The sequence below is a fragment of the Ptychodera flava genome (genome assembly GCF_041260155.1).
Source record: "Ptychodera flava strain L36383 chromosome 23 unlocalized genomic scaffold, AS_Pfla_20210202 Scaffold_24__1_contigs__length_23054250_pilon, whole genome shotgun sequence".
NCBI lineage: Eukaryota > Metazoa > Hemichordata > Enteropneusta > Ptychoderidae > Ptychodera > Ptychodera flava.
Genome location: NW_027248278.1, coordinates 22,620,215 through 22,643,877, shown reverse-complemented (window position 1 = coordinate 22,643,877; position 23,663 = coordinate 22,620,215). Strand labels below are relative to the sequence as shown.

The following is a 23,663-nucleotide window of genomic DNA, read 5'->3' as shown; positions in this document are numbered from 1 at the left end:
CAACTGTCTGCTAGGATGGCCTAGCCTGTTACATGCTCTGATCATGGAGGTACAGTTGTATTACCTCAATGGTCTGCAGGCCAGCAAAGCTCTGGCTGGCCTAGCCTACAAACATATCTCATAATTATGAAGATGTTGTCATGTCAAGGTTAATTATTTAATTAAACTTCCCCGTAACCATAATAACGTTGACAAGTAAGACAAATTCGCCAACAAAGATATGCACAAAAAAAACGGATCAAAAATACAACTGATCAGTTTCTCCAGGCGGCTTGCGGTTAGGGCCTGAATGGGATTATTAGACAGGGCCGCTGGTTGGACTCAAAGTATGAGGCAGGGAAAAGGGTCTATCCCAAACTTTTGCGTGAGAAAAGTAACCTTCCGCAAGTCCTGCTCGAAAAATCGTGGTCCTCGTCTGTATCCTTTTGGTGCATGTGTATATATATGAAAATGACGATGATTTTTCTTTTCTAATAAAAAACTAATTAAACATTATTATTATTAAAAACTAAAAATGTAACAAAAAATGTGGCATGCTGACAAAAACTGTGAGCATAAAATTAAGTTGCCCGCGAAACTAATATTTTTCAGTGCCCCCTGCGTTGAAAACGTCTAACAGATAGATTTTAATTGTCAAAATAAGACCAAATATCACGCAGTATTTATCATATTTTGCATCAATTTATAATTGTCTCATCAAAGTCTTTATTTTTTATATTTCATGTTAATCTTTCATCTACCAGTGATAACGGTACAGGACAATTACGTGGCCCTCTTAAATAGTGAATTCTTTGAGGAACTTTTTGGTTTTAACCCAGTACAGCTTTGTTGTAGAAATTACAGCATCCATAATTGCTACAACTAAGCTTATATTGTTAGTAATGGCCTACAGCGTCATCATACCTTCATATACTTGCCTATACACTTAAACAAGTCAGAGGTTCCGCTAGTGAATTCTTAGAAGACCGACACTGTATTACACTCGCCTGGACAAAATCACACATTGAAGTCACAGTAAATCTACTAAGCGTAAAATTAAGCCTACCATTTGACACAATATATTTACTTAAATCGTTTAACGAATTTACGATAGATCTTGACGACAAAATAACCAAAAAATTCAGATATTCTTCGAACTTATCACCTCTTGTATATACTTCACCGTACTTCGGCCGTAGGCCGGGGCTGAATAGCCATTACTGCAAACAAAGGCCCGTGGGCTACAATTCTTGCAGCCAACTTCACAGTTGCCTGTGGTGCTTTTAAAGGGAAAAGCCGAAAGATCGAATCTTATGCACACACATTTCTTTAATGCCAACGGTCGATATTTGACGTGGCGACTGCGCGCGGATAGCGAGATATCGATAAAAACATGTCTTCACAAAAGTAAAAGTTTGAATTCCTGTGGCCCACTTAAATTCAGCTTCCGAACATCGAACGTTCGGCACTGGGGCCATTGCCAACTAAGCTATGGAGTACGAGTCTACGCTGACGCTGCTGTACGCCACAGTACCACTCACGTCGGTGATCGGTCATGCCCCGTGGGAGAAAGCTGAGCCTTACTGAATCGGCGAAAATACGAAAGACAATTTTTGCTGATACCACCAGAATTCGCATAGGTGACTAGCAAAGTTACATAGCGGCCACTACTTTGTATGTATAGACGCATACCACGCACGCGGCGAACCACACGTACTGTGTGGCAGACGACAAAATGTAGTCATCCGAGGCGGCTAATATTTAACACGTAAAAACTGATGTTCATGTGGTATTGGTTAAAATATAATACAACTGATTTAGAATAACGAAAACAACAAAAACTAAGAAGAGGTTTTAAAACACTTACCTGAGGTAAAGGCATAATGCTGTATGTAAAGTCTTTGCAGTGGGAAGTAAATTAATTGCGTCGTTCGAACTTATTATAGACTCCCTAGAATATCGTCAATCAGCACAACAACAAACCTTCAGGGGATTTCGGGTCAAAATCAGAAACGATCGTAAAACTTCGGGATGTGAAAAATACGCTCCGGAAATAACATGTTTTTATCGATATCTCGCGATTCGCGTGCAGTCGCCATGTCATATATCGACAGTAGGCATTCAAAATTGCTATAAAAATGTTACTAAGTGGGAGTGCCTCTTTAAGCCTATGCCCATCACTTTAGTACGTTAACAGACATAAAACGTTTATATATGTAGCAGGGAAATTTTTATTACAGAGGACCTGAAATGAATGTTCCATGTGAAAGTGAAAATACATTGCTTTTAAAGCTAGACTACTATATCTGGAGAAGTAATCATACGCTTAGACACACTGGACTCTTTTCCAAGAAACGAAGTGTTTTTTCATCAATAGAATTCTTAGTTAACTATTGTCACTAATGTGAACATAGCATCAACATTCTTGCGCTACAACAAACTGAAAAATATTTACTGATCACAGATTTCAATGTATTGATATATCTGCATGAATCTTTCCATTCCCTGAAATTTAATTGAAGAGCTGACGATGATTGGAATTCAATGTAGCAAACGACGTCATTAGTAGTTAGAATGGCGGTTGTCATTGCTTTCACATGTCTTTATTCATTGTCTGTCACGTTGGTATGTAGTTTAAAATCCAAAAATAAATCTTAAACTATCTGATAATATAAATATCATGCAGAATCTAAGAAGAACACAAAAATCATGAAGATATTAAAACACTGTCCGAAATTAGGAATACGGCGTAAATGATTGCATATCAACTTCAGGAAAATGATTTTGGCGTTTAAATTTTCAGCACATTTATAATTTTTAAGCAACTCGTTAGCTAATAAACCATTGCAAACACATATCAGAGCGTTCACTGTAGGTTGAAGTAATATCATTGAAACAGAAAGAGGTGTGGTAGTGATATATCACGATTTTGCATACCTTGCATAACAAACTTTTTTCCTACTAAATACAGAAGTTTTATTGAGCATAAGACTAATCTAAGAAATTTCTAACAACCTCTAAAAATATATGAAAATTTCATTGAATATAAAACCAATCTCACAGAAAACCAACAAACACAAAAGCCTAGGCTAAAGACACACTCATTAGATTTAAAAGACAACTACGAAAATTGTATTTTAGAGAACTTTTTTTTAAGTTCTTGAAATCACCATATAAAAACTTCCAATATTGAGACAATTGTTTCAATTTATAAGAGAATCTTTACTTTTTTAAATCTGAAAATCATCTGATAAAAATCCTTACCGCTCTATTTTGAGCAAGTATGCTTGGTATGTATAATTCGCTTTGGTGTCGTTGGCTTCAGAGTTTGTCTCTCTATACTATTGTATTGTCTACTCTGGTCAATGATTTCTGTCCCAGTGCAATATGTTTAATTGCATCATTGGTTTGCAATATATGTTGTTGATTATTCGTATGTTTGGCTCTGTGCAATGTACTCTTCAATTAGTCACGACACACCCTTTCTGTGATGCTGTGGTCCCCTGGTGACACATGAAGGCGCTGAAACATATCAATGATGTCATTCCTTGCAACTTCTACATCCTCATCATTCAGGATTTTGATTAAATTGCTGAAAGTACTCTTATATATTTTGTAGCCCTCAGTTGGCGATCCTCCTTCTTGCCTTCGCTTTCCCATTCTTCGGACCACTTAGATAGAATTTCTTTGGTCTTTGATTGTCCTTCCAATCCTTGTACTTCAATGTGTGGTATACCCATTAGATCTGCCATTACCCTGTAGTCAGCTGTGACATCTCTCTTTACATCCATTATCGTGGTGAATTTCTTAAGCGTGTCTTGCATCATCCACTTGACGTCACACTCGTATCCGCTGATACGAAGTAGAGTGGTATCATATCCGGCGCACAGCAAATCAGTAGTTGCCTCCTCTTCACCACATTCCTCGTCATAGACGTTGACAACTTTCATCTCTGCATCCACAATCTTCTGCATTTGGTAGAATTGTGTCTTCTCCGGGTCTCTATGAAGTTTCAATGAACGGCCGCTGAGAACACGATTCTCGATATCACTGCCGGGGCAGCAGATTTCTAAGACGTCATTGATCTGTTCAGACACCATTTCCAGTAAGTTGTGACAGTCTCCGATGTGCTCTTCATTCTGGGCCCTGACGCAGATGTGGATGGCTCTCCAGCCCCTGGTCATGTATACCAAACATTCAACCACATGGCAAACTTTGATACCATTCTTCCATATTCCACTGGGAGTCTGACCTAGGTCACGGAAATGATTGTAAAGTCTTGCCTGTAGTCGTGGAAACAACCCAGGTGAGAAGCTATCTGTTTCATCTCGACATTGAATTCTTCGACCGAAGTAGATTTGTTTTGATGGATCCATTCTCCACTGTGATTCTGGCATGTTCTCCACCAACAATGCAGGTGCGATGTACAGCATATCGCGATCAGATACCGAATGGTTTTTGCCGGCTTCAAAGACGAGCTCGAATATCTTTAAAAGGTTAAGAAGTAATCCAGTGTCGGCAAATTCACTGAAAACTTCGTCGATGTCACTTCGACTGTAGAATTTCTTATTCTTACGTAACTTCTTGCTGTATTGACGGAAAATTTCAGTGGCTAGCATTGGTCCAAAAACTCTGGAGCACAGCCACTGAATATTGAGGACTATCATATCGTCTCCGTTCGGATTTTTGATAAAAAGAAGCTGTAAGTAAAAGTTAATTGAAGTTCAGAAAATGCGTAATGTAAAAAAGAATTATTTAAAATGTTGATACTCCTCACTTATTTAAGATGACAAGTTATCTGCCACTCAGTTGCGGTTTCATACAGACAGTTTAGTGAAGTATTATTGCTGAAATATCTATGAAATACTGAACATCAATGGGAGTTTTCAAGGACAGCGGTTACCAGGCACAGAAAATAATTGTCAGATGTCGGCTGTAAATTTAAATGTTTGGCAAAGCACACAATCAACTCTGATCAAAATAGAAAAGCAATAAAGGGCAAGATACACAACTGGTCGCTATTCCGTTGTCGTGCTGTTTGACATATAGTGACATGATAAACGCAATATACATCGTAACATAACATATGAAGATGCCTCCCATCAGTATTAAAAGAATATTATTTTTTAGAAGTCTCTACCTCTCCAATGTTGTCAAGATAAGATGTAGCCGTTCTCAGGAAGTCTTCCTCGACCAATGGATCTATCTTCTTCACTTGTTCCACATAGGCAGGCCAATACCATATTGGGAACTTCTCGTTGATTTGCCATTTGTTCTTACTGTCTGCAATCTTCGCACATAGTTTAGGTATTTGTTCTTCTCTCTGGCAACGTAGGACAATCGAAATCGTGACTAATAGTGCATGAAATATACCCTATGCTAATGAAAAAAGATTTGAAAAGTACAATAAAATCATTATAACATGACGCATGTTTAGTACTGTGACAGAAGACGAAATTTACTCTATTGCACGAGGCTTGGCCTTAGCAAAAATGAATATTCACTATGCCTTAATTTTACAATATTCATTCATGTAAAGAATTCAGATTTTAAATGCTCTAAAATATTTATTTTTATCTCCAAATGGTATGGCAGAGACAATTTTGATATAGCTACGTATACCACTGAGACATCAAGCATAGTATATTGCTATATATTAGGTAAACCGAAAATATACATTAACGTTCAGTAAGCAGTTATTTGAATCAATATTATATTTTTATTTACATATATTATCATTGTTTTAACTTGTCGCCTATCATGTTCCTATGATTATCATGTTAATGATTAATTTACCTTGTAATCTGATAGACATATGCGAAGTCTGTCCATATCCTTATGTCGGGAATCATGGCAGTTTAGCAGAAATGTTTCATCCACTATGTTCAAGTATTTCCCAAACATTTCTTTAGTCCTTGTCCGAATTTCCTCAACGACCTTGATTGCTACAAAAGTAAGTATGAAACGGCCATTTGTCTTTTAAGATAATACAAAAGGTTATTAACTTAGGACAAGAGTTGTTTTATTCTGTCGCTAATTACGTCGTCACGTCTGGGGCTTTTGAATATATTTATATATAATTAAACAGTACATGAAACGTTAACCCCGCTCTGTAAACATGCCGAGCGAAAATGGCTGGTGATTGTACGTAATTACCTTCAACTTCCTGGCATTTGTTGAAGGAATAACACACAAATCCGCTCATGGAAGAAGATATCTGTTTCTATAAGGTACGTTTGATTACACGACCTGAGTTTGCCAATATAACATATTTAGCCATAAACTGTAAGACGTATTACATGAAACCAAGCCTTGTATGTACATGATATTTGAACTCCATGCATGTGTTGAAAGATTGTAATGTCAAAATGGACTTTTCCATGACATAGTTGAAAGTGTAATTTTAACCAAACAGTACCACAGTTCCTAACAGTTCGAATGTATAACAGACTAGACAGGCCATAATTTACGAACTACTGCATTCGCGAAATTTACCCCAGCAATGTCTAGTTGGCACAAATGTTGTTGGTACTAACGACCAGGCATGAAAAAGATCACAACCGGACTCTAAATCATACCTCAGTCTAATGAGGTATCGAATTTAGGCAACATTTATAAAACATGACTATACTTATTATATCAAACATAAGCGAAAAGTTGCAGGTATAGGGTTAAATGTTATGTGTTAAGGGTCAATAAACAATTTCAGAGGAGGAATCAAGGTATGGATAGCTGACAAGAAGTGCCCATACTTGGAACGCATTTTTGTATTACTTTTTCAACTCAATTCTGTACGGTTACGACCCCCGCCCCTGCACGCCTTCTTGCAAGCATTCACTACATATATCACTCACATATACACACAAATAACCAGTGGGATCGTCAAACGTATCTAAAGAAAGTCCTTTCGTTCTTATTTTAACAAAATGGTTGAACAGTGCATGGAAGAGTGATCGCCCGAGTTTCTATTCTGTGTTTGTGAAATAATCAGTTCGTGACTTGTCAAACATTTCCTGAATTTACACAATCTGTTTCATAAAGTCCACAACGGTTGACGCTTTTACTTCAGTCACTTTAAATATGTTTCATACCCCCTCGCGTAAATGGCCCTGAAAAATTGGAGACGTTTGTGCAAATAAGATCAGGCAGCCTGGCTATAGTTTTGTCATCGCGTCAATAGAACATCGCACAAGCCCGGAGTCATGTTAATACCAAGGGTACATAATGTAAGAAGTCAGGTCAGTTGCATAGCCAAACAATAATAATATTTCTTACAGTTCACTTCTTAAACATAAGCGACGATAAGGTTATAATGTCAAACTCGACTTTTCTATTAATTACACAGTAGAAAGTGTAATTTTAACCAAGCAGTACCACAGAGTTCCTATCAGTTCAATTGCATACCAGGCTACAATGGCCATGATTTACAAACTACTGTATTTCGCGAAATATCCCAGAATTGTCTTATTGGCACATATTTTATTGATATTAACATTCGTCACGACCAGGCTTAAAAAGGGTCACAACCGGACTCTAAATCGTACCTCATTCTCATGAGGTATTGAATATAAGCAACATTTTAAAAAAATGACTATACTAATGACGTTAAACATAAGCGAAAAGTTGCAGGAATAGGGTTAATGCTATGTGTTAAAGGGTCGATAAACAATTTTCGAGGTAGGAGGATTTAAAAGGGGGCAGAATCAAGATATGGATAGCTGACCGGAAGCGCCCAATACTTGGAACGCATTTTTGTATTACTTTTACAACTCAATTCTGTACGGTTACGGCCTCCGCTCTTGCACGCCCAATCAACCATCTCTTGCAAGCACTCACTACATATATCACTCACATATACACACAAATTACCAGTAGGATCGTTAAACGTATCTAAAGCAAGTCCTTTTCGTTCTTATTTTAACTATATTGGTTGAACAGTGCATGGAAGAGTGATCGCCCGAGTTTCTATTCTGTGTTTGTGAAATAATCAGTTCGTGACTTGTCAAACATTTCCTGAATTTACACAATCTGTTTCATAAAGTCCACAACGGTTGACGCTTTTACTTCAGTCACTTTAAATATATTTCATACTCCCTCGCGTAAATGGCCCTGAAAAATTGGAGACGTTTGTGCAAATAAGATCAGGCAGCCTGGCTATAGTTTTGTTATCGCGTCAATAGAACATCGTACAAGCCCGGAGTCATGTTAATACCAAGGGTACATAATGTAAGAAGTCAGGTCAGTTGCATAGCCAAACAATAATAATATTTCTTATATTTCACTTATGAAACCTTTAAACAGGATGATAAATTTCAATGGCCGTATTTAAAAAAAACATCGATATGTGTATATCTCACTCACCATGATTGCCTCGACGCTTTTCAACCATATCAGCTCCACTGGCCACAAAAATCACTACTGGTCTTCTGTCAGATTTGTGGTCGTCTGATATTCTAGACTTGATGAACCTCGGCCACGTCAACAACTATCATTAACAATGTGAAGAGAGGTACATGTTACAGTATATCATTAAGTGCAGAAATCACTAAATAATGTCAAGCTCAGATATTTTGAACTACACTTCAAACTTATTTTTAAGACAATGAAACTTAAATGAACTCACCTCTTCAGTTAATGTATCATAAAAATCGTCTATTACATCGATTATTTTGAATACAACCAAGAACACTGAATCGTCCGCCCTCAAGTACATATTATGAGTTACGTAATATTCAGGTTGTCCAGCAAAATCCCACGCTCTGTATTTACCAGCTTTGGTATTTTGACAATGTTGACGTCAATACCAGGCGTTGGTATATGCGTGGTTTTGTCTGGAGGAGGTGCTCTCTCTTCTGATCGACGAGTAAAGTATGCTTCCAAGAAACCCTAGCGAGTAATACAAGAAGCAGAGAGATCGATAGACAAATCTGAACTCCATTTTGAATTATGGTGTTAATTATCATTGTAGGCTGGAAAGATTTCATAGATGTTCTATGCGACACAAATAACAGTAAAATCTATATGTTTGTAAGATGTTTTTTCTCTAAAGTACAGGCCCTTACAATCTATTAATGTAGACAACCAATGACATCATTCAAATATACATCATATTGAATCCAAGTTTGAAATTTCAATCGGTTTGGGAACTACACCGAAAGACAATTTTGCTGGTGATTATGGAGACTAAACGAGCTTCTTTCTTCAAAGTTATGTACTTTGAAATATAGGCTTACTGTGTTATACGAACAACACTACATGGTCGTCGGGGAACCCATGGCTGCTGAATATTCGTGTAAAAAAATAATGTGTCGATGGATCCATGACAGCCCTGCGCCCACACAGAACTCGACGGGGCTCAGAGTGTCGTTTGGGCCTGAAACGACGTTCTGGCCCCGTCTATTAGTTATGCATAGTTTACTTTACTACTTTAATCGGAGGCGCACTTGACACCTTTTGATCGTCTCAGCAAACGATCGGCTGTTCCAGTTATACGGTAACCACCCGACTAAGACTTATCCAGTGCAGCGCCACTGCCAGTCGCGACGCGTCGACGGCTACTTTCACCCAATTACATATTCATGACATCATCAGCAGATTTCATCAGTCGCTAGATGCTCACGCTTGTCTGTATAAAGTGTGAAAGTGGCTCCCCACCTAACTATCGAAAATGTTTTTGTGTCGAGTTTGTGTTTGGTTCGTTTCAAAAATGTGTTCCTACAGTTGCATTAGTGTGTACGGTAATGTTTTGTTTGTGTGGGGAAAGCTTATGGCGAGACGCAGACGGACCTATGGTGTTACAAAGTTGATAGAGTGGCCCTTTGACGCTTGCGTTTCGAAACCCGAGTGTGGTTTCTCATCAGTCGCAATGTAGATTCTTTCCTTAGTTTGTGTTTGTGAATATTTATTTTAATGTGTTTTAGTGATCTTGCTCATCGAATAGCGAGGCAAGAATATCAATGTTGGGTCTCGTTGTGAGTCCATTTGGTGGTCTGGTTTGCAAACACATCATCTGGAATCTTTTCCAGAAATTAATGTTGTTGCTGTTGTTTACGATTATTCTCTTTTCAAGTTCATGAAAAGCAATGTCAGCAATTTCTGGAGACGCATTCGATCCCATGCTGCAACCTCGGGTTTGACGGAAGTATTTCTTGTAAAATTCAAAACTGTTGTGTTTTAGAATTAGTGAAAGCATTTCTATTAAGTCTTCCGTTGGTGGTTTTTTGATACCGTAATTTGTTTGAAGCGAGGTTTGTGAGTTTAATGTTTCACTGACTAGCCGAATCGCTTCGTCGTGAATTGTGTTTGTGTACATAGATACTACGTTGAGTGTTACAAGAAATGCATGTTGGGGGACATTTGTTTTTTTCAATTTCTTGTATGAATTTTGTTGTGTCTTTTAAATACGTTGGTTGTTGCTGGACCAACGGTTTTATGAAGTAATCCAAGAATTCTGAGATTCTGTTAGTGGGACTAGAGCAGCCGCTAATTATTGGTCTCCCTGCAAACGTTGAGTTTTCGGGCGGCGGTTTGTGAATTTTAGGTAGTAAGTACCACTGCGGGGTACGAATTTTTATGTTTTTTGGATCGAGATACTTATAAGTATCATGGTCGATGTGTTTTTTTCGGCTGTTCTCGTACATTTGTTTAATAGTTCGTGTACTTTGTTACTGTTTGTTCTGTGTCGTCATTGTCTAGTTGTGTATAATACTGGGTGTTGCGTAATTGTCTTTCGCATTCGTGTACGTAATCTTTTGTGTTTACGATGACGATGCCTCGACCCTTGTCGAAGGGTTTTATTGTAATTAGCCTATTGTTTGCAAGCTTGTTTATCGCGATTCTTTGAGCATGCGACATGTTCTGTTTCCTTGTTTGAAAGGGTATAGAAGTGCGAGTTTTGTCGCTTCTAGATAGCTTTCGAGTTTTGTGTTTTCTGTTGTAATACTGATCACTTGTGTATAGCTGAGACTATACTACTGTTAAAAAGAAGTTTAACACCTCACCAGCACGAGGGGTCATAAAAATTATCGGAAGAGCCCTTTAGACCAACCAGGTACAAGTTTCCCGAAAGGTGTCAAGTACATAGGACTAACCAAACATTTAAGGAAAAACAGCAGGAACAATGAAATTGGTTGATAAGCCATAATCCCAAATTGGTCAATTTTTGTGTGGGCGCGGGGCTGGAATGCGTAACATGTATTCTAATACAAGAGTTAAAAAATTAAAGACAAAACATTGGAGACGCAATAGAGAGTAATGAAATGTAGAGGGAAAGTAAACAGGTAATTATAAAATGCAAAAACATATATCACTGTGCTAAGAGTGTAAGCCCGTTACACACAAACACAAATTAACACTTCACTTATAAAGAGAATATATAGCACCAACATTGTACACAGAGACAGATCTCTCTCTCTCTCTCTCTCTCTCTCTCTCTCTCTCTCTCTCTCTCTCTCTCTCTCTCTCTCTCTCTCTCTCTCTTACCCGTTGCAGTGCGTTCATAAGGGTTGTTTTTCCAACACCACCAAATCCACACACATTTAGCTTGCTTCTGTTTCTTTTGATTCCAGGTTCTTGCATCAATACACTAAACTCTGCTTTTTTCTTTGCCGACTGACGTATCAAGAAAACAAGATTTTTATATTAGAGAGTACACGTTTATATTTATGGGGACTAATAAAAGCATTGCTTTGTATCATCAACAAATACATTTTGTGCAAACGGAAGGTAAGTCCGTAACTCTTTGTTAATGTAGCATTGATCTATCTCACAAATCAACACGAAAATACACGGACAGTGCGTTTATCGATGTTACCCTTTTTATTCACTGTTACATGAACGACAAAACAAGACTGTCTTGTCTGTTTTGTCTGTAATGCCCCAATACGATCAACTCGACATTACTCCTCAACGAAAGCGCTTTATGCTACTGTATTGTTCTGAAATGCGTGTTGCTTATCATTGTTTCGTCAATTTGAAATGTTGCCAAATAATTTTATTCGTAGGATACCGATTAAAATATCACCTGTAAATCCAACAAACTCATGAATTAGAGAATCATCAATAGTGTGATGTAAATCACGGAATAAACTTACTTTAATCATTGATTTCACTCTTCTGTCATGGGCAACGTCAAGAGGAGTGCGTCCATACTGAATGAAGTGAAACAAAACTGTTTAGTTACTGTTTGATTAACACGCAAACACAATTTATATGCCCTTTGCGCTATGAATTGTCATGCATACTTCAAATACTTTAAAAAGGAAAGGAAATTATTACAAAATATACCTGCTATTACTACTTATATATAAAACCGTAGTCGTCAGCAATATCAATAACCATCACAATTCAACACGTGTCATAAAGGAAATCTACTTCCTCAATGTACGATTCTAGTTTTTAAGAAATTATTCCTATTCGAAACATGAAAGTGATCTGTACAAGAGATGTATTCTGAATAAAATTTTAAATATGAAATATAAAATAAAACAAAATGAAAAATAGTGATAAAACTAAATAAGTCGGGAAAAGGCAGTAAATGTGAATTGAATAAAAATAAAGACTTTTGCACACAAAAGCCATGCACTACGGAAAATTCAGAACGGCCGGTAATACTGTACTTTCAAATCAACAATTCGGCTATCAAAGATAATTTCAATGTTGATACATTCATATTTAGGCGTTAAATATACATACAATATTTGATCCCACGGGTTGAGAACGGCAACTCTCGCCGCCTTGTGAAAATTACAAAGTGGCAAATACGGGAATCAGTTCACTGTAAGCGAACATTTAAAATTCTGCGCGACTAATTATTATTCAATCGTAAAGGAATTCTTATTAGTTAGGGCGCAGGTAACATCAACAGGGTGCAATTTAACGGGTTATATTGGTGGTATCAGAAATGTCATCAAAATACCAGGTACTAATTGTGAAGCGTTTATATTTGGGGCAGTGACATGATAGTAACTCCCTCGACCCTATAATTGTTTAATGTGTGGATATCAAAATCGACTGGGACATATTAATATGGGGATATTGTCGTTTTCTACCGGTTAAGAATATTTCATTCAGAACAAAAGTACAGCTTTACCGAATTCGGATTTGGCTTGATAAAGTGAAAAAGACAGCATAGAAAGGATTTCTTCAATTAACGTCTCACACAAGCCAAGGACATATTATAATTCAGCCATCGGCGCCTTGTAGCTTGATGCTAGTACGGTATATTGAAATCGATCACTACTGCCTAAGAGAATAATATCCTGTTGGCTCGATACTAAACCTCGACTAACCCCAAATGTATGGGCATATAAATATTAAATAAAGTAAATTGAAGTAACTGAGGAGATGACGAAACTGAAGCTCTATACTTCAACAGACTGTCGTGCCGATAGCAGGCCACCAACAGCCATAAATGGCAGCGTACACAAGAGAAACAACTAAGTGACTAGAACAAGTATACTATTTCGAACATTCCAGATATCCCAAGACTTATCTAATATTTTCCAAAAAAGAGTGCATATATTTAATTCAGCATATTCAATATTGCAATTTCATGCTGTTTTATAAAGTTACAGCAGGGTCATGCCAATTCATTGTACGCATGATTTTATGTTAAGGTGTTTGCATGAATTTTGCTGGGTTAGTATTTATGTATAACGATATGCGTTTTTGAAGGAAGTGTGTTCTCTAATTCCATGCCGCCATTGACATTTGAATTCAGCTAAGATGAATAGTGATGCTGTCTGGTACATGTAGGAAATCGGGCATTGCATTCTTATGCTTGGGATATTGAGGCTATGTACGAGTTATGTGAATAATTGTAGATATGGATAATTGCAAAACATTTCTTACGTTATCTTGTACATCAACGGAGGCTGTAGATTCCTCCAGCACTCTTGTAGTAGCATCACGATCTTTAGCCGCTGCCAAATGAAGAGGAGTTTGTCCATTCTGTAGAGAAATATGGATATATCATTAATGATGCAATGACTCAATGACATAGCATAAAGACCAAGGTCAGACACAAAGTTTTCGAAGTTGTTTCCTCCTACATTCTCTCAACCCTATCAGGAGAGGAAATGTTTGCGAATCATTTGTGAGTATATAATGAATTGGGCATCAAGCTAATGAATGGTGACAAGGTTTTGCCTCGACTACATCGCATTCCTAAATCCACAAGAATTCTTATAAACAACATTCCATAGCTTGTTTCAGCAGTTGTACAACCAAGCGGTTGTCACCGTTCTTAACAACAATATGATTAACAATAACATTTGGTCTGGTACTGTATTGTGACAAGGTTTACGAAACAAGCGGGATTAGCCATATGTGGATATTGAAAACTTTTAATGAATTTAATTGCATGCATTAGAAACCAGCAACAGTGTGTAAAGTTCAATCCACATATTAGATTTTTCTACGCCGTATACCACGATCGCACACTACAAGCTTATAACTAGGTTGTAATCAGAGGAATTTGCCAGTTCTGTAGAGAAATATAGATATTCCTGAATGAAGCAATGACTCATTGGAATTGCACAACAACAATGGTATGAGACTTTTTTCTCAATCTCGTCGAATTTCTTTGTTTTGATATTGAAAACGCGTAAGTTACCATTCTCAACCCTTTCAAAAATGACAATGAGTGCTTCCATCCATCTACACTACAAATAACATTACGGTTGGTATGGTATAACTCACTATTTACTAATTACTGTGATACAAGCATTGTCTTGATCTACTTTTATCGAGGGTACCTTTGTAAATGAGAGTCTGTAAATTATAGTTTATTTAAACATCAGTTCAAAGCTTGTTAACAAATTCTCTACATTATATGACATGAACTACAGCACGTACTTTATCTATCCTAATGTCAACGATTTCCCAAAGATGGTATACAAATTAACATTGACGGGATTTCACAATTAATGAGTAATTTAAGTTAGTTGAATGATTGTGCTGTTTAATTGCATGCGTCCGATATGTTAACAGATGGTAGTAACTATAATTTATTACTATTGAGGACGCCATAGTTGTTTTTATAATCAATGCTCTTTATAGTGACGTTGTCGGAAACAACTTAGAGAATGGGCATTACGATAGGATATATTGAAAATCGTGGCTATATCAATCATGGTACCAGTTTTTGTATATAATTGTCGACATGGTCAAGTGCATTTCAGACTTACTTCATCCTGTACGTCAATGGATGCTTTAGATTCCAACAACAGTCTTGTATTGGCATAACTGTCATTTGCTGCTGCCAGGTGAAGAGGAGTTTGTCCACTCTGTGAAGAAATGTAGATATATCCTCAATTATGCAGTGACTCACTGATATATCATAAAATCACGGCAAAACACTGACTTGTGTATTCATTTGTGTCACATTTCTTTCTTTTTTGATACTGAAACCTATTAAGTCTCGTTTCTAATCCATTATCAAAAAAAAGAATGAGATACTACAAGGTTTTAGGGTGTTTATTCGTTCTCAGAGTACGTGTCATATTCAAATTTCCATTAGCTGTATCTTCTTGCGATTTTTCCGTTAGTTTTGATTGAAATGATCACTGGCTCATGTTGAATAGCCTGTCAAATAACAGAGAATTGCATATTATTTGGAAACATTACGTGCCCTACAACTAAATAACATGTGATTTTACAACGAAAATTTCAATTTTTGTCCGGACAGAATATAAACTCTGTTGACACGCGGATTGCAACGTAGGCATTCTTCTGCATCTGCGCGAGCCATTCACACCAATTTAAAAATAATATTCATTACTTATGCCCAGTACCTACGTCGTTGTCCATTGTTCGAGCACGTTGCGTAGCCAGATGTCTGGCAATCCACAACACAATGTTGTTTTGATACCGCAATAAACCTGAACTTGTACATCTCGCGTGATCGCGGCGTCACCATATCTGCGTTCTCCCCAGCATGCTGAGCATGCCAGACGTCAACAAACGAGCTCGGAAGCGCAACACATTTGAACAAAAATAGCAGTTTTATGTGTCTATAACATCAATAATCATGTTTGTTTCTTCGTAAAACAACATTTTGCAACAAATATGAGCCTCCAACATGGAATTTTCCGAGGTAAAAATGGTTAAAAGCTACAAATAATGGCCCTTTCATAATTCATGAGCTTCACTACGGTAGCCACAAGCTGTCTCACATGTATCGATATGAGACAGAAAAAGCACCATTACCGCCGTTTCACGCTAGCATTTTGTTAAGGACAATTACACAACATTCTTACGTTATCTTGTACATCAAATGAAACATTAGATTCCAACAGCAATCTTGTAGTGGCATCACGATCTTTAGCCGCTGCCAAATGAAGAGGAGTTGTCCATTCTGTAGAGAAATATGGATATATCATTAATGATGCAATGACTCAATGATATAGCACAAAGACCACGGTCAGACGCAAAGTTTTCGAAGTTGTTTCCTCCTACATTCTCTCAACCATATCAGGAGAGGAAATGTTTGCGAATCATTATAAGTATTTAATGAATTTGGCATCAAGCTAATGAATGGTGACAAGATTTGCCGGACAGAAATATAAACTCTGTTGACACGCGGATTGCAACGTAGGCATTCTTCTGCACCTGCGCGAGCCATTCACACCAATTCAAAAATAAATATTCATTACTTATGCCCAGTACCTACGTCGTTGTCCATTGTTCAAGCACGTTGCGCAGCCAGATGTCTGGCAATCCACGACACAATGCTGTTTTGATCCCGCAATAAACCTGAACTTGTACATCTCGCGTGATCACGGCTTCACCATATCTGCGTTTTCCCCAGCATGCTGAGCATGCCAGACGTCAACAAACGAGCTCGGAAGCGCAACACATTTGAACAAAAATTAGCAGTGTTTATGTGTCTATAACATCAATAATCATGTTTGTTTCTTCGTAAAACAACATTTTGCAACAAATATGAGCCTCCAAAGTGGAATTTTCGAGGTAAAAAATGGTCAAAGCTACAAATAATGGCCCTTTCATATTCATGAGCTTCACTACGGTAGCCACAAGCTGTCTCACATGTATCGATATGAGACAGAAAAAGCCACATTACCGCCGTTTCACACTAGCATTTTGATAAGGACAATTACACAACATTCTTACGTTATCTTGTACATCAAATAAAGCTTTAGATTCCAACAGCAATCTTGTAGTGGCATCACGATCTTTAGCCGCTGCCAAATGAAGAGGAGTTTGTCCATTCTGTAGAGAAATATGGATATATCATTAATGATGCAATGACTCAATGATATAGCACAAAGACCACGGTCAGACGCAAAGTTTTCGAAGTTGTTTCCTCCTACATTCTCTCAACCATATCAGGAGAGGAAATGTTTGCGAATCATTATAAGTATTTAATGAATTTGGCATCAAGCTAATGAATGGTGACAAGATTTGCCTCGACTACATCGCATTCCTAAATCCACAAGAATTCTTATAAACAACGTTCCATAGCTTGGTTCAGCAGTTGTACAACCAGGTTGTTGTCACCGTCCTTAACAACAATATGATTAACCATAACATTTGGTCTGGTACGGTATTGTGACAAGGTTTACGAAACAAGCGGGATTAGCCATATGTGGATATTGAAAAGTTTTAATGAATTTAATTGCATGCATTAGAAACCAGCAACAGTGTGTAAAGTGCAATCCACATATTAGATTTTTCTACGCCGTATACCACGATCCCACACTACAAGCTTATAACTAGGTTGTAATCAGAGGAATTTGCCAGTTCTGTAGATAAATATAGATATTCCTGAATGAAGCAATGACTCATTGGAATTGCACAACAACAATGGTATGAGACTAAACTTTTTTTCTCATTCTCATTGTATTTCTTTGTATTAATATTAAAAACGCATAAGTTACCATTCTCAACTCGTTTCAAAAATTACAATGAGAGTGCTTAAATCTACGATAAAAGTAATATTAGGGTTGTTAGGGGAAACTCACTGTTTACTTGATGCCGTAATACAAGCACTGTGTTGATCTACTTTTATCGAGAGGAACCGTTTAAATGAAAATCTGTAAATAGTTTTTTTTAAACATCAGTTTCCACTCTGTGAACAAATTCTTTATAAACATGAAATGAGCTAGAGCATAACGTTGCTCATCCCAATATCAACGATTTCTCAAAGGTCATATACATATTAACATTGACGGGATTTCACATTTAATGAGTAATTTAAGTTAGTTGCATGATTGTTCTGTTTAATTGCATGCGTCCGATATGTTAACGGATGGTAGTAACTGTAATTCATTACTATTCAGGACGCCATAGTTGTTTTTATAATCAATGCTCTTTATAGTGACGTTGTCGGAAACAACTTAGAGAATGGGCATTACGATAGGATATATTGAAAATCGTGGCTATATCAATCATGGTACCAGTTTTGTATATAATTGTCGACATGGTCAAGTGCATTCAGACTTACTACATCCTGTACGTCAATGGATGCTTTAGATTCCAACAACAGTCTTGTATTGGCATCACTGTATTTGCTGCTGCCAGGTGAAGAGGAGTTTGTCCACTCTGTGAAGAAATGTAGATATATCCTCAATTATGCAGTGACTCACTGATATATCTAAAATGACGGCAAAACACTGACTTGTATATTCATTTGTGTCACATTTCTTTCTTTTTTGATATTGAAACCTAATATTATATAGGGCTCAGCCCTTGGTGTCGCGCCAGGCGTTGAGATTGAAAAATGTTATTTGTATCAATTCATGATTAGTAATCATAAAGGATGAAATAGAATTAATTGTTACTTTCTATATACGTTTGTACAAGTATGACCGGTTTACCCTCTTCACGTACACGATGTCAGACCCTGTAGGTATAGATTTTCTATTTTGTGTAAAACAGTTTGACATAAATTTGCAATTTTTACCATGATTACTATCTATTGTGTTTAACAAGGGACGTATTGTGCCACCATTAACTCTGCAATAGTAACTGTACCGCCAAACTTCCGATATTGTAAGCTGAAAACCAGCGTTACTTCTAAAAACGGTTAAATTTTGCATATAGTTATTGACACAGAGGGCGCCTTTCTAAGATTCAATCCCAGCATTCTTTGCGAATGTTCTCGTTCATATGCACGACAGTTTTCTTTCTTCTTTTAATTTTTAGGCGTGATAAGAAATTTTGTATAAGCGACAGGGTGGATAATAATAATTACTCGCTAATAGAAAAGATATATTTTATTAATGGCATGTTATAAATAATACAGAGAACGTTTCGAATTTGTTTATTTACGAGCACTCAAAAAAAACATGGCGGCGCCCTCGAAAGAAAGGTACACTTCCGGTTACTCGCATAGTATATTATGAATAAGCACATGCGTAGTCAGTAAGCCGCTGGCGCGACTATTAAGTCACATTTCTTATCCATTATCAAAAAAAGGAATGAGATACTACAAGGTTTTAGGGTGTTTATTCGTTCCTCAGAGTACGTGTCATATTCAAATTTCATTAGCTGTATCTTCTGGCGATTTTTCCGTTAGTTTTGATTGAAATGATCACTGGCTTATGTTGAATAGCCTGTCAAATAACAGAGAATTGCATATTATTTGGAAACATTACGTGCCCTACAACTAAATAACATGTGATTTTACAACGAAAATTTCAATTTTTGTCCGGACAGATATATAAACTCTGTTGACACGCGGATTGCAACGTAGGCATTCTTCTGCATCTGCGCGAGCCATTCACACCAATTTAAAAATAATATTCATTACTTATGCCCGGTACCTACGTCGTTGTCCATTGTTCGAGCACGTTGCGTAGCCAGATGTCTGGCAATCCACGACACAATGTTGTTTTGATACCGCAATAAACCTGAACTTGTACATCTCGCGTGATCGCGGCGTCACCATATCTGCGTTCTCCCCAGCACGCTGAGCATGCCAGACGTCAACAAACGAGCTCGGAAGCGCAACACATTTGAACAAAAATTAGCAGTTTTATGTGTCTATAACATCAATAATCATGTTTGTTTCTTCGTAAAACAACATTTTGCAACAAATATGAGCCTCCAACATGGAATTTTCCGAGGTAAAAAATGGTCAAAAGCTACAAATAATGGCCCTTTCATAATTCATGAGCTTCACTACGGTAGCCACAAGCTGTCTAACATATATCGATATGAGACAGAAAAAGCACCATTACCGCCGTTTCACGCTAGCATTTTGATAAGGACAATTAAACAACATTCTTACGTTATCTTGTACATAAAAATGAAGCTTTAGATTCCAACAGCAATCTTGTAGTGGCATCAGGATCTTTAGCCGCTGCCAAATGAAGAGGAGTTTGTCCATTCTGTAGAGAAATATGGATATATCATTAATGATGCAATGACTCAATGATATAGCACAAAGACCACGGTCAGACGCAAAGTTTTCGAAGTTGTTTCCTCCTACATTCTCTCAACCCTATCAGGAGAGGAAATGTTTGCGAATCATTATAAGTATTTAATGAATTTGGCATCAAGCTAATGAATGGTGACAAGATTTGCCTCGACTACATCGCATTCCTAAATCCACAAGAATTCTTATAAACAACGTTCCATAGCTTGGTTCAGCAGTTGTACAACCAAGTTGTTGTCACTGTCCTTAACAACAATATGATTAACCATAACATTTGGTCTGGTACGGTATTGTGACAAGGTTTACGAAACAAGCGGGATTAGCCATATGTGGATATTGAAAACTTTTAATGATTTTAATTGCATGCATTAGAAACCAGCAACAGTGTGTAAAGTTCAATCCACATATTAGATTTTTCTACGCCGTATACCACGATCCCACACTACAAGCTTATAACTAGGTTGTAATCAGAGGAATTTGCCAGTTCTGTAGAGAAATATAGATTTTCCTGAATGAAGCAATGACTCATTGGAATTGCACAACAACAATGGTACGACACTTTTTCTCAATCTCGTCGAATTTCTTTGTTTCGATATTGAAAAGACATAAGTTACCATTCTCAACCCTTTCCAAAATGACAATGAGTGCTTCCATCCATCTACACTACAAATAACATTATGGTTGGTATGTTATAACTCACTACTTTCTTAATACTGTGATACAAGCATTGTGTTGAACTACTTTTATCGAGGGTACCTTAGTAAATGAGAGTCTGAAAATTACAGTTTATTTAAACATCAGTTCAAAGCTTGTTAACAAATTCTCTACATTATATGACATGAACTACAGCACGTACTTTATCTATCCTAATGTCAACGATTTCCCAAAGATGGTATACAAATTAACATTGACGGGATTTCACAATTAATGAGTAATTTAAGTTAGTTGAATGATTGTGGTGTTTAATTGCATGCGTCCCGATATGTTAACGGATGGTAGTAACTATAATTCATTACTATTCAGGACGCCATAGTTGTTTTTATAATCAATGCTCTTTATAGTGACGTTTTCTGAAACAACTAGAGAATGGGCATTACGATAGGATATATTGAAAATCGTGGCTATATCAATCATGGTACCAGTTTTGTATATAATTGTCGACATGGTAAAGTGCATTTCAGACTTACTTCATCCTGTACGTCAATGGATGCTTTAGATTCCAACAACAGTCTTGTATTGGCATCACTGTAATTTGCTGCTGCCAGGTGAAGAGGAGTTTTTCCACTCTGTGAAGAAATGTAGATATATCCTCAATTATGCAGTGACTCACTGATATATCTAAAAATGACGGCAAAACACTGACTTGTATATTCATTCGTGTCACATTTTTTCTTTTTGGATATTGAAACTATTAAGTCACCTTTCTTATCCATTATCAAAAATAAGAATGAGATACTACAAGTTATTGGGCATCATTCGTTCTCAGCATACATACCATATTCAATAATTCATGAGCTCCACTACCGTAACGGAAGCCACACGCTGTCTCACATATATCGGTATGAGACAAAAAAATCACCATTGTCACCGTTTCACGCTAGTATTTTGAAAAAGAATTCCCGAATACATAGTAGGCATATGCATAAACATGTATAAGTTGTATTTTACTAAGACACGAAAGAAATTGTGTAAATGCTATTAAATCATGCTGACACAGGAAAGCGAGCATGGCCTAATCATGTGCAGCAGCATGCTAATAAAGCCCGGAAATAAAGTTATAACAGAAAAGCAGGGGGTAATTTTGAAACTGAACGCGTTTTTGTTACCACGGACATCTGAGTGACTATCTCTTTTCTTACACTTTGGGAGAAAAATGAAAACTAGAAACCGACGAGGTTCATGTATTGGGAGTCAGATCAATGATACGAAAAATGCACATAGTAGGCCTCAACAATATCTATTGCGTTGGTTGACGGTACCTTGTGGATGGCTAGCTTCATTGTTCTATTGTTTCATTCATATTTACAAATATTTCACTGAGACTTTGAGATTCTGTACTACCATCTTATCCTTTTTTTTAAATATTTGCTTAAATTATTGTAATTTTACATTATGTACCACCGTTTTATGTTCGGCAACACACATTACTTGCACCGTATAGAAAATAACGGTATCTATCGGCTGTTTATTCTTCACACTATTGTGTCGATCGCTTGTTTTAAAATACAAATTTTATCAGCAAGGGATGTAAAAACATAAAATCTATAATCTCGATATACTGTTCAACAATGATGTTCTTTTCAATTTAAGAATTTTCAGTTATTTTTTATTAAAATTTACACTTTACTCTCGTGATCCGACAGAGCACATTATCACGCTAACCCCTATGCAAAAAAATAATGTTATTTATCTGGTTTTAATTATTTCCCAGTCCCTTGCAGATCGCTCGCTTGAAGATGGCTATATTTTCAGCTATCGAAACAACAATTCCATCAACAATCTTTGTAGTGCACTAATATTTATGGTTTAAGATTTTGCAGCTTTGCTTTGTTGTTTTAAATTTTACATTGTTACATACACAAGTAATTAAGCTACTTACATACCAAATACCCAATAAATAACGGCTTTTTCAGGCCGTATTATATGTTTTACTGAAACTGTCTACATTGCTCCAATTTTCTTACATCTCTGTCTAGCTTTTCAGAATCAGAGGACTTATTAAAAATATAGGCTTATTTCATTTTTTTCGGGGTCACATCTGAAATCGCGACGATATGATTATCTGCAGTTGGCTTTGAAGCATATGTAGAATGCCTTTTAGTACATTTACATTCTTGAAGCTCAATCAATATCATGAGTGACGGGAATTTGTGAGTGGCGACATTTTCTTTAGCCATCCAGTAAACCGACCGCAATCCTATTACAATTCTCTCTTGGACTTTTGTTCGTGACTTCATCTTCATTTCAGACAATGCGTTTAATGGTCCGCATACGAAACGTGAAGAGTCACTGTCGAAATACGAAAGTTTCGTCCACCTTTGCATCAATGAACGCATTATTCTTCTGACCGCCAAGACAAAGTTGGCATTTCATACCGTTGTCTACCTCAGAATAACATAGACAAGAAAAAATCATTCAACCTCCTTTGCTGAAAATTTCGTGGTTGAGTTTCGAAGGCGGTGGTTCTGCACCGATCCCCTCATCAATTTCAGAGGTTATACTGACGTCATGTAAGTGCGTATCATCGCCGACTCCGTCTGGAAGCTCACCATCGATTCGGTCA

General features: G+C 37.0%; 1 protein-coding gene across 1 annotated transcript; it reads right to left on the bottom strand.

Moving 5' to 3' along the window:
* Positions 1-2,187: 2,187 nt before the first annotated feature.
* Positions 2,188-22,380, bottom strand: LOC139124736 (death-associated protein kinase 1-like). The gene is made up of 17 exons (XM_070690850.1): positions 22,360-22,380; positions 21,568-21,666; positions 20,272-20,333; positions 19,771-19,940; positions 18,446-18,543; positions 17,113-17,211; positions 16,533-16,590; positions 16,239-16,336; positions 15,168-15,266; positions 13,831-13,929; positions 12,072-12,128; positions 11,461-11,589; positions 8,749-8,865; positions 8,341-8,464; positions 5,776-5,924; positions 5,120-5,302; positions 2,188-4,679 (listed from the first exon to the last, which is right to left on the bottom strand). The coding sequence occupies exons 1-17, from the start codon at positions 22,378-22,380 to the stop codon at positions 3,564-3,566; spliced, it is 2,778 nt and encodes a 925-aa protein (XP_070546951.1). The 3' UTR covers positions 2,188-3,563.
* Positions 22,381-23,663: the final 1,283 nt, after the last annotated feature.